The sequence below is a fragment of the Chrysochloris asiatica genome, unplaced genomic scaffold, assembly GCF_000296735.1.
Source record: "Chrysochloris asiatica unplaced genomic scaffold, ChrAsi1.0 scaffold00116, whole genome shotgun sequence".
NCBI lineage: Eukaryota > Metazoa > Chordata > Mammalia > Afrosoricida > Chrysochloridae > Chrysochloris > Chrysochloris asiatica.
In genome coordinates, this window is record NW_006408634.1 from 8,022,830 (window position 1) to 8,035,214 (window position 12,385).

Below are 12,385 nucleotides of genomic sequence, written 5' to 3' on the forward strand. Positions count from 1 at the left end.
CTGTTAGTCAATTTTGCAAGGTTTGTTTCAGCTTTGCAATTTTCCTGTTATATGCACAGAGTGGCCAGGGGGATACATGTTGTTTTTTGTCTAAGGGGGTAAGGGGCAGGGCAGGAGGGTCCCAGGTCTGCTACACTTCATTCTGGCATGCATGGGGTCATTACAACTTAGAAACCACTTGATGGCATCTAACAACAAAAACAGCTACAACTTTCACAATGTTATACAACCATCGCTACTAATATTCCAGAATATTTTCATTATCACAGTGGAAAACTCATACATTAAGCACATACTCCCCACTCCCCGGCTCCCTGGCAACTATTAATCTACTTTCTGTCTCCATGAATTTGCTTCTTCATGTACATATTTTTGTCTGAACATCTGCTTTCAGCTGTATCCCTAAGAGTGGAATTGCTCCGTCATATGGTAATTCTCTGTTTAAGTTTTTCAGGAAACATCAAATTGTTTTCCACAATGACTATACCATGCAATTCCTTTCAGTAATATATTTAATTTATATACATGTAAATTTGTAACTATCTTTACATATATATTAAAATATTTCAATAAGTAATCAGTATGAAAGTTACTAATGAGATATTCTAAATTATTTTTTTTTGGTATTAAACCTTCAAGATCCCATGTGTATTCTTTACACTCACCACTAAATGTGGACCAGTCACATTTGCTAAATAGCCACATATGGTTGGTGGCTACCTTCTTGGTCCACACCTTCTCGATCAAACTCTGTGTTTTATCTCTTCTCTCCATGGGAGTGTGTGTTGTCAAATATATATGTAACAAAACATTGACCATTGCAACAATTTTCACATGTATTCATTATGTTCATCATCATGTTGTCCAATCATCACCCTTATCCATGGTATTTCTTGTTTGTTTGGTTTTACTCTGGGAAGCTCTGAGGTTTTCATAATTCCTGGGCTCCAGAAAGAGGAGGAAGTGACCGTGAAGAAACGCAGTCTCAATGTGTTGAAGGCCCTGAAGAAGCTGGATGTTGACACTGATAAGGTAGGAAGGAAGGTGGACACTGGGATTGCTCAGTTATGCCCTCTGTGTCCTCTGTGTCTGGGGAACAGCTCAGACCAGGAGAGCTGGAGAAGAAGGAGAAGATGGGAGGTACATGGGCTTACACTGCCAGGTTTACACAGCCATCAGACTGAAGGGGATTGGCTGGAGTCAGCAAGAAACAGGGAAGAAAGAAAGGAGGTTGGTTTAAATGTTGGGATGCTTGTAAATTCAGTCTCCAATTGCAGCAAGAGCAGGAAAGAGAATCCAGTGTGAAACCAGTCATATGATGATGCATGACTGAAATTCATCTCCTGCTTTTGTCTTTTGTGCTTCCCACATAGCTCTGTGGTGTGGCTAGGAATGCATTCTGCCGAAAGCAATAAAATACAACCAGTGGTTGCTCAAGCAAGCAATCTTAGTTTTTCTCATATAGCAAGGAGTCTGAGGGATCCTGTGGTTACAGGTATCAGTGATGCCATCCAGAGTCCAGACTCCCTCTTTCTTCTTAGCTGTTCTTGAGAGGTTGACCTTTTGCCTTCCTCTAGTGGTTATGAATCGGGCTGCTAACCTCAAGGTCAGCAATTCGAAACTACCAGCTGTTCCGCGGGAGAAAGATGAGGCTTTCTGCTCCTGTAAAGATTTACAGCCTCGGAAACCCTGTGCAGGGTCTGTATGAGTCAGAACTGTCTCCACGGCACATAGCCATCACCACTTTCTTATAGCTTCATGGCTACAGAACAACTACAGTTCCAAGCACATCTTCATTTAACACAATGTTCCAAGGCTTTGGGAAGGCAGGGCCTAGCCCTTTAATTGGAGTCCTGGTGTGGTGCTGTGGGTTAATGCACTGGACTGTAAAGTCGTTTTAAACTGCAAGGTCGGTGGTTCAAGCTCACCAGCCACTCCTAAATCCTAGACAGTGTCGCTATGGGTTGGAACTGACACCATGGCACTTAATAATAACAACAATCCCTTTAAACAGGAAATTTTTTAAAGTTCCCAGAACCCTCCAGGAAACATCCATGGAGACATTGTTAGCCATAAACTGCAAGGGAGGCTGGGAAAATCTTTAGCTTCTCCAGCCTGTCTGATGGAATGAAGCATAGGAAGGGGGTTAGAGTGGGTATTGTGTTGACCAGGCTTTCTCAATCCTGGCACTATTGACAGAATACTTTGGGCAGATTTATTTTGTTGTTGTTGGGAGGCTGTCCTGTGCATTGTAAGAAGTTTAGCAACATTCCTCCTGGCTTCTGCTCTTTAGATAACAGCTGTTGCTAAGTGCCTTTGTGTCAGTTCCAACTCAGCAACCCTGCATAGAGTTTCCAAGGAGTGGCTGGTGAGTTTGAACCACTCATCTTGTGGTTTAAAGTTCAATGTTTATCCTACAGCACCACACCAAGAATCCCCCTTGCAAAAATACCCCAAATCATACCAATTACAATTAACTATCATGTCAAGGCTAACTCATGGCGACTGTATGTATTAGAGTAGAGCTCTGCTCCATAAGCTTCTCAATGGCTCATTTTGCAAAATTAGATCACCAGACCTTTCTTCCTTGGTGCCCCAGGTGGACTTGAACCACCAACCTTTTGATTAACAGCTGAATGCTCTCCCACTGAGCGGATGCTGGGTTTGAATCACCACTCTTTTAGCTAGCAGTTGAGTGCATAACCACGGTGCCACCAGGCATCCTGTGTTCTGTTGTTGTTATTATGTGCCATCGAGTCTCTTCCGACTCATAGCTACCCTGTAGAGGATTTCCGAGGCCTTAGATCTTCACGGGAACAGAAAGCCTCATCTTTTCCCTCCGGAGCGGCTGACAGACTCGAACCTCGGACTTTGTGGTTCCCAATGCAGTGGTTATTATATGGAGTCACTGCTTTCCCGTGTTCTGATGGTGGGGGTGATTTCTGCCAATAATGATTATTGTTGTTGTTGTTATGTGCTGTGGAGTCGGTTCCGACCCATAGCGACCCTGTACAGGGTTTCCGAGGCTGTAAATCTTTACAGGAGCAGAAAGCCTCATCTTTCTCCCGCGGAACAGCTGGTAGTTTCGAACTGCTGACCTTGCGGTTCGCAGCCCGATTCGTAACCACTAAGCTACCAAAGCTCCTTATAATGATTATTAGGAGTTTGATAAAGACCAGCAGTTTGTGTGTGTCTCTTGAGAGCACTGGGAGCAATTTTTGTGCCTCAGAAAAAATCGCAAATCTGAGGCAAAAGGGAGAAAGGGCTAGAAAAAGATGGAGAAGGCTGTACCGCTGCAAATTTCTTAACTAGAACTGGAGAGTCAAAGCCTCAGGGTCAGACGCCGCCCCTGTTGAATTTCTTAGCCCCACCCCCGGGGCACGCCCTCTAAGACTCCGCTTCCCGCGCCTAGGTCCCGGTCATTGCCTTGCTCTGCTCTGGCGGCGGCCTGCGGGCCCACATCGCCTGCGTTGGAGTCTTAAGTGAGATGAAGAGGCACAGCCTATTGGATGCTGTCACGTACCTCGCGGGGGTCTCTGGGTCCACTTGGTGAGTGTCGTTCTTTGATGGGAAATCTGGGTATCGAGCATAATCGTACTGATTGTTGATCTTTGAGGAGCGTTCCTTCCCTGGCTGGTGCAACAAAGTTCCTGGGTGGTGCAAACCGTTTACATTCAACGACTAACCCGGACTACTCGCCACAAGGTCGGCGGTTTGAACCTACCAGCCACTTTTGGAAACCCTACACAGGCTTGCTATGAGTTGGCACTGATGATTCAACAGCACAAATGAACCTAAAGGTTGGCAGTTCAGTCGCACCAAATGGTGCTGTAGAAGCAAGATCTGAGGATCTCCGTCCATAGAGATTATCCCTTGCCCTCCCGTCTATTCCCACTTGTAGGGACCCTTTAGTACAGAATTACTGCCCCACAGGGTTTCTGAGGAGTCCTGGTGTGGTGCTGCGGGTTAATGCACTGGACTACAAGGTCTGTTTGAACTGCAACGTCGGCGGTTCAAGCTTACCAGCTGCTCAGAAACCCCATACAGGGTCCCTATGAATTGGAACCGACTCGATGGCCCTTAAATACAACAGGGTTTCCAAGGCTGTAATCTTTACCGTATAAGCACTGGACCACAAGGTCGGTTTCAACCGCAAGATCGGTTTGAACCTCAGGTTGGCAGTTCAAATCCACCAGCCACCCTTTTCAACTCCACAGCACTAAACAACAACAACAACAATCTTTATGGGCACAGACTGCCACATCTTTCTCCTGTGGAGTGGCTGGTGGGGTCCATCCTGTGACCCTATGGAGCTGAATCCACTCTGAGACACATGGGGTGGCCACAAGGCAGCATCGACAGACAGAACAGGGCAAGGATAAGAGCATAATAGAAGAATTGTCTCAGATAATGTTGGAGTCGTCATTTTCCGCCAGCTCTATTAGCTCTGTGGCTGTCCGTTTCCTACTTGCCACCCCTTACAGGAAATAGGTGTTTAGAGTTGATAATCTCTAGACATACACCCTCCCTAGCCTTCACCTTCTGCTCTTCCAGTCCCCACTCTCTCCTCTTCTCCTGCCCCCCAGGGCACTGTCTTCATTTTATGCCAACAATGGTAACATGGAAACTATTGAGGCAGAACTGAAGTATCGATTTGACCAGAAGGAGTGGGACCTGGGCAAGAGTCTGGAGAAAACCATCCAGGCAGCAAGACTGGAGAGTTATTCCCTGACCGACTTCTGGGCCTACATGGTCGTCTCCAAGCAAACCAGAGAAGTAAGTAAGTGGTTTCCGTTTGGGACAGGAAGGAGGTGGATGTCAGGATGAGAGCGCTCTAGGTGTAAGTTCCCAAAGAGAGTTATTTACTTTTTAATTTGTTCTAAAATCCATATGCAGGGAGAACCTGTGAAAGCCAGAACTTGATGGGACTGGATTGGTTTTCTGGGTCTTGTAAATTTTCTGCCTTTAACTGTCTGCAGTCTTACCTGTGACTTGTTTTAGTCGAAATACTTGTGTTTTCCTTCTTTGACAGGTCTCTGCCTTGTACAGGTTTTTCTGTATAACACCATGTTTACCAACCTACTGTTTTTCACATGCACAATTTAGTGATGCCAATTAGCTAATCGGGAGTGCCATAGGATAAGCACTGGACAGTGAACTGCAAGCTTGACAGTTGGAGCCCACCAGATGAGACTTTCTGCTCCTGCAAAGGTTTTAAAAGCCTTGGAAACCCTATACAGGGTTGCTACGAGCAGAAGCGACTTGAAGGCACGGAACAATTATTTAGTTGTACAATCGTTACCAGTATCCTTTGCTAAGTTTTTATCACCATAGACACACTCAAGACCCCATGGGTGGTGCAAATGCTTAGGTATTGGGCTACAAACGAAAAGGTTGTTGGTTCAAACCCACACAGAGGTACCTCTGAAGACAGGCCTGAAAACCATATGGAGCCGTCCTGCTCTGCACTCACAGAGGTGCCATGAGTGGAAATTTGATTTGATAGCAACTCACAAGAAAACAGAAATTCAGTATTTCCTAAACAATGACTCCCCCAAGCCAGGGTCTTTTAAACCGCCTTCTATGCATGCTAAAACTAGACAACGGATAATGAAGACTGAAGAAGAAGAATTGATGTTTTTGTGATGACCAAAAATATTGAATATACCACGGGCTGCTAGAAGAACAAACAAACCTGTTTCGGAATAAGTTTCGCTGGAATGCGCCTTAGAAATGAGGTTGGTGAGAATTAGTCTCATGTACTTTGAACCAGTTCCTAGAGAAGGACATCATGCTTGGTAAAGTGGAGCGTCAGTATAAAAGAGGAAGACCTTCAAGGAGAAGGATTGGCACCGTGACAGCAACAATGGCTCAAACGTAACAATTCTGAGGATGACGCAGGACCGAGCAGGCTTTCGTTCTGTTGTGCAGCGAGTTGTTATGAGTCAGACCCGACTCCACGGCACCTTACATCAACATACGTTTGCCTAGGACCCCTGGTGGCACAGTGATTAAGTGCTTGGCTACAAACCAAAAGATCAGCTGTTCAAATCCACCAGCTGCTCCATGTGAGGCTGAACTAGCTGCCTCTCCCTGTGAAGATGACAGCCGTGAAAACCCTATGGGGGCAATTCTGAGTTCACTCAGAGTTGGGACAGGCTCGCTGGCATCGGATGTATGTATACATTTGCCTATTCTAGATATTTCATAGGAACGAGATCATACAATATTTGCTCCACTGTGACTGGCTTATTTCACTCTTCCTGATGTTTTTAAGATGTAGCCATGCTGCGGGTGTTGTAAGTGCCAGTCAAATTGGTTCCGATTCATAGTGAACCTGTATAGGGTTTCAGAGGCTGTACATTTTTACGTGAGCAGAAAACCTAATCTTTCTCCAGGGAGTGGCTGGTGGGCTCGAACCATCTAGCTTATGGTTAGTAGTCCAGTGCTTATCCTACAGAGCCACAGAGATCCCTCATTTCTCCTTATGGCTAAGTAATAGTTCATTGTATGAATGGGGCACATTTGTGTATCCATTCCATGTATAAAACATGAGGGACAATATCAAGTCAAAATGCCCATTATACAGAGAAGGGAGCTGAGAAAGGAAGACATGTGGTAAATCTCCCAATTTCACCCAGGTAGCAAGTGGTAGACCTGGGCGACCAAACAGGGCAGTCTTCCTCAGAGCCTTTCTCATAAGCCAAAGTTAATTCCCCAAAGTTGAGGAGCAGGACTAAGGTTTACGGGTAGGCAGTAGGTAGTTGACACTTGCAAGTGGGAGTTGGGGATCATGGAAAGAGACAGAAAAGATGACATTTATTTTTCTTATTGGTAAAAGGGACACAGCATGAGACTTATCACTTGCACCATTTCTAGGTGTGCAATTCATGAATTATACATACTCTTACACTTACACATAACCACCATACTTACAATGTTGTTTACACATCACCACTGTCTGTTTCCAGAACATGTTCATGGTCCCAAACAGAAACTGTGCCCATTTAAGCAACAACTCTCCACTTATTCCTCCCCACAGCCCCAGGTAACTGCCCGTCCACTTTTTGTCTCTATGGATGTCCTCTTCTAGACTTTTCATCTAAGTGGGCTCATATAATATGTGTCCATTGTGGTTGACTTCTTCCACTCAACATCATGTTCTAAAGGTTCATTCACGTTGTAGCCTACACTGGAATTTCATTGGTTTTCATGGCTGAAGAACATTCCATTGTATGGATCTACCATTTTTCATTTATTCTTCCATCTGCTGATGGGCATTTGGATGTTTTGACCTTTTGGCTACTGACATTCATTTCCTTCTTTCATTTTCTTCTGGCCATCCCTCCTTCCCTTCCTTTTGTTTTATTGTGGAGAGTAAGACAATAAAACACTCCAATTCAACAACACTAGGTGTCTTCAGGTCAGCTCTGACTCATTGCAACCCTGTGCACAACAGAACGAAACACTGCCCTGTCCTGTGCCATCCTCACCATTGTTATACTTGAGCCCATTGCTGCTGCCACTATGTCACTCCATCTCATTGGGGGTCTTCCTTTTTTCGCTGACCCGCCACTTCACCCAGCATGATGTCCTTCTCCGGGCACTGGTCCCTCCTGATAACATACCTCAAGTATGAGAGAAAAAGTCTCGCCATCCTGGCTTCTAAGGAGCATTCTGGCTGTACTTCTTCCAACACAGATTTGTTTATAAATTCAACAATTTACACATGCATAATTTAGCGACATTCTTCAGTGTAGCCTTTCTTGCTCTTCTTTTCCAAGTTACTTCACCACTATTAACATAACAACGTTTCCCAAGCAAAAACTCTCTCCCTCCATTGTATGGATCTACTATGTATCTCCCTCCCACTTCTAGTTACCGTTCATAATTTTTAGTATTTATATACAGTAAAACCTGCAGAAGCCAGGACTGTGTAAGACGGAAACTTGCCAGAGACGAAAAACTCGAATATTTTCCACTAATACGAGTAATAGAAAAATGGTCAGACTGCATCCTGTCCGAGGCGGAAAACCTTCAAGACCTGGAAAAACAAGGCAGTCCAATTGAATGCCAGCGCTCCCAGGATTCACTGTGTTTGCTTAATTCATGAAAGTGACATCACACATTATTTGTCCACTAGTGACTAATTTCCTTCAGCACGATGTTTCTAATGTCATTTCATCCATCCTGTGGCATGCATCAGAACTTTATTTACTTTATGGTTGAGTGCTATTCCACTGTGTGACTGTATATTCTTGTTGTTGTTGTGAAGTGCCGTCGAGTCAGTTCCTACCCATAGCGACCATGTATAGAGTTTCCAAGAAGCAACTAGTGGGTTTGAACCACCGACCTTGTGGTTCAAACTGACCTTGTTGTCCAGCACATTATCCTGCAGCTCCACACCAGGAGTCCATGTATATACTACATTTTGTGTATTCATTCACCTGTTGGTGGACATTTCGGTTGTTTCCACCACGTAGCTATTGTGAACAGTGTTGCAATGAACACAGGTGTAGATGTGTTTGTTTGTGGCACTGCGTTCAAATCTTTTGGGTAAATACCTAGGAGCGGAATTAATTATTTGATCACATGTTAATTTTCCACTGCTTGTATGTCAGTTTGTCGTCCTGTGGTGACTTGCATGGTGCTGTGATGCTGGAAGCTATGTCACTGGTAATTTCAAAGACTTCAGGGTCATCCATTCTGGGCAGGTTTCAGCAGGGTTTACAGATTACGAAGGAGGAGAGATGGACCACTTCTGAAAAGTTGGTGTTGTTGTGAGGTGCCACCAAGTCAGCTCTGAGTCACAGTGACCCTCTGCACAACAGAAGGAAGCACTGCTCAGTCCTGAACCGTCCTCACCATAGTTGCTATGTTTGAACCCATTGTTGCTGCCACTGTATCGGTCTGTCTTGTGAGGATATGAAAGGGTTAGCCACAGAAAACCTTATGATGAGCAGTGCCAGAAGATAAACTTCTCACTTTGGAAGGTACTCAAGATAGAACTAGGGAAGACCTGCCTCCTCAAAGTAGAGTCGACCTCAGTGACATGGAAGGAGTAAAGCTTTTGGGATTTTTCATTTGATGATGGAGCCCAACTCGAAAGGAAGAGAAACAAATGTAAACTTCTATTAAGAATCAGAACATGAAATGTACAAAGTGTGAATCTACGAAAATTGGAAGCTGCCAAATCCACAGTCAACGCTCTTGGAAGCAGCCGTCAAAAAAATCAAACGACATATTTGCATTGAGCAAATCTGCTGCAAAAGACCTCTTTAAAATATTAAAGACCAAAGATGTCACTTTGAGGTGGCTGGTGGGATGGAACCTTTGACCTTTCGGTTAGTTGCCAAGCACTTAACCATTACGCCACCAGGACTCCTTCTGCATCCAGTGAGGGAAGACATAATGATGCCTGTGTGTCTCCACAAGGAGTCCTGGTGTGATGCTGTAGGATAAGCACTGAACTGCCAACCACAAGGTTGGCGGTTCAAACCCACCATCCGCTCCATGAGAGAAAGGTGAATCTGTCTGCTGCTGTGGGATTACAGTCTCAGAAATTAGATATTGGGTCACGATGAGTTGGAGGCGACTCGATGGTAGTGGGGTTGGGTTGGTTTTTGGTTTGTCTCCACCACACTTCATCTCGGTACCTTCTCTATGAAGCTGCAAGACTCCTGTCTGTCCAGCCTGGCGAAGGATGTGGAAGAAGGGACACTGCCCTACCCAATATTTGCAGCCATTGACGATGACCTCAAAACCGCCTGGCAGAAGAAAAAGACTCAGAGTAAGCACCCATCCCTGGGGTGGGAGAGGTAGGGTTGGGTTGAAGAGCCTTGAGTGAAACGTGTGATGTTTCCCTGACCTTCCCTTCCCTTTGGCCTTTGAGTGGATTCTGACTCCTTGGGACCCTACAAGATGGAACAGAACCAACTTCCTCATGGAGGCTCCAAGGCTGTAATCTTACAGAAGCAGATTGGTAGTTCTTTTCTCCTGCAGGGCAGCTGATGGGTTTGAACTGCTGACCTTTTGGTTAGAGCAGTCAAGTGCTTAAACACTACACCACCAGGGTCCTTTTGGGGGATCCCAGGAGCAGTGAAATTCTCCTATAGCAGCAATTTGGGCACTGAAAAATTCTCCTATAATTGGATGTGGGCTGGAGAGGGACATCATGCTTGGTAAAATGAAGGGTCAGTGAAGAACAGGAAGACCCCCAATGAGATGGATTGACACAGTGGTAGCAGCAGTAGGCTCAAACATAACAACAATTGTGAGGTTGGCACAGAACCAGACAGGGTTTCATTCTCTTGTGCATAAGATGTTAGGAGTCAGAACTGACTCCACGGCGCCTAACAACAATAAACAACATTGTTGTTGGGTGTTGTCAAGTCAGCTTTTGACTTATGGTGACCCCATGTGACAGAGTAGAACTTCGCCTAGGGTTTCCTAAACTGTAATCTTTGTGGAAGCAGCTTACCGGGTTTTTTTTCCGTTGAGTTGTTGAGTGAGTTCGAACCGCCAACTCATCTTTGGTATGTTTGAGCCCATTGTTGCAACTTGTATGCCAATCCATTTCATGGGGGATTTTCTTTCTTTTTACTGACCTTCCATTTTACCAGGACTCCTGGTATGGCGCTCTAGGATAAGCGCTGGACTGCTAACCACAAGATTGACAGTTCAAACCCACTAATGATTCCTTGGAAACCTTATACAGGGTTGCTGTGAGTTGGAACTGACTCAATTGCACTTAACAACAACAACCACCACTTTAGCAAACATGGTGCCCTACTCTAGTGACTTGTCTCTTTTCCTAGACAGTCAGTCACCCCCATCCCACATGCAGCCAGCCCCAGTACCTAGAGATCACCTCTCCTCAACTTAATCCAAGAAGTCCATGTGTGACACAAATAGCTAGCGCTCCACTATTAGCAGGAATGTTGGGTTGGAAGATAGCCCTGTCGATCTACTTCTGAAAGGTCAAGGGCAGCTCTAGAATCAACTCAAAGGCAATGATTAACACTAACACGAATCCATTTTCCTCTTCTCCAACCTCCATAGAAGATTCTTGCATTCTTCTTCTCTGGCCTCCTTGTCCTAGCTCATCACCTTCTTCTATGTCTGCTTAATGGATGTTTCTAGGCCTTTCTCCTATAGAATATTCTCCCACCTTTATCTGTGTACAGATAAACCCGAGGCTACCCATTTCCCTTGCATTCCCAGAACCCCTGAGCGACAGCTACAATGAAATGGATGATGAAGAGGATAGAGATGAAGTTCAAGTTTTGGGAAATAGCAGAAACTGTGGAAGTAACAAATTGCCCTCAGTTGAACTTGAACTGACTCTCAAAGGCCTGGGAAAGGAATCTCTAAGTTACATAAGGGACCACACAGTCTATCTCTAATATTCGAGCATCTTGGTTATAATTCCTCATTCAGTGGATGTCTTCTGAGCTCATGCTGTGGGCCAGGTGCTGTGCGGGGAGCTCACCCTTGTATTGCCTCTGCAGAGACCTGGTTCGAGTTCACCCCTCACCATGCTGGTTACCCTGCACTCGGTGCCTATGTCCCCACCAACCTCTTTGGAAGCAAATTCGAGAAGGGGAAGCTGGTCAGATCTGAGCCTGAGCGAGACCTGAGCTTCTTGAAAGGTTGGTGCTGGGGTCTACGTGATCAAATCGGATGAGGAAGGGCAGGACTCCTGAGAGGCCACTGCTGTTCTGCCACCAGATTTCTGGGAGAGAAGAAAGGGCCTGGAGGGCTTCCAGGAGGAGAGATCCGAATTTTTGTTTTGGAAACATCTGTGAGGCAGCCATAGAAGAAGGCAGTGGCCTAGTACAGGGAAGTCATTGAGGAACACGTTTCCCTGACAAACTTACACTCCAGGGAATGAGGTGATGAATGAACCAACATGGATAGCTGTACACTTGGATGTCAGTATGTGCTAGATTAAGAAATGAATCATTGTAGGAGAAGCTTTCTCCTTATGTATTTCCACTGTTGTTCAAAACCAAAACACCAAATCCTTCACCACTGAGTTGATTCCAATGCCTAACAACGACCCTTTAGAACAGAGTACACGTGCTCTATAGCATTTCTGAGACCGGAAGTCTTTACGGGAGCAGACAGCTTCATCTTTCTCCTTTGAAGAGTCTGGTGGGTTTGAACCACCGACCTTGTGGTTAGCAGTCTAGTGCTTAACCTACAATGTCACACCAGGACTCTATAAACAAAGATCTAAGAGCCACAATTGTATAGTTATAGCTTCTAAACTAACAGATTCAGAATGTGTTTCAAGCACCAGCTAAGTAAGAGCGGAACAAAAACAACAAACAAACTGTCACCCCAATTACCAAAAAAAATAAAAATAAATAAAGACCAAACA

General features: G+C 45.0%; 1 protein-coding gene across 1 annotated transcript in view; it reads left to right on the plus strand.

The window, feature by feature from the left end:
• Positions 1 to 834: 834 nt before the first annotated feature.
• PLA2G4C (phospholipase A2, group IVC (cytosolic, calcium-independent)) overlaps positions 835 to 12,385 on the plus strand; it is a 32,780-nt gene continuing 21,229 nt past the window's right edge. The window contains exons 1-5 of the mRNA XM_006868417.1: positions 835 to 1,032; positions 3,413 to 3,549; positions 4,587 to 4,776; positions 9,670 to 9,790; positions 11,511 to 11,651. Coding sequence (XP_006868479.1) covers positions 835 to 1,032; positions 3,413 to 3,549; positions 4,587 to 4,776; positions 9,670 to 9,790; positions 11,511 to 11,651 — 787 coding nt within the window. The remainder of the gene's footprint in view (positions 1,033 to 3,412; positions 3,550 to 4,586; positions 4,777 to 9,669; positions 9,791 to 11,510; positions 11,652 to 12,385) is intronic.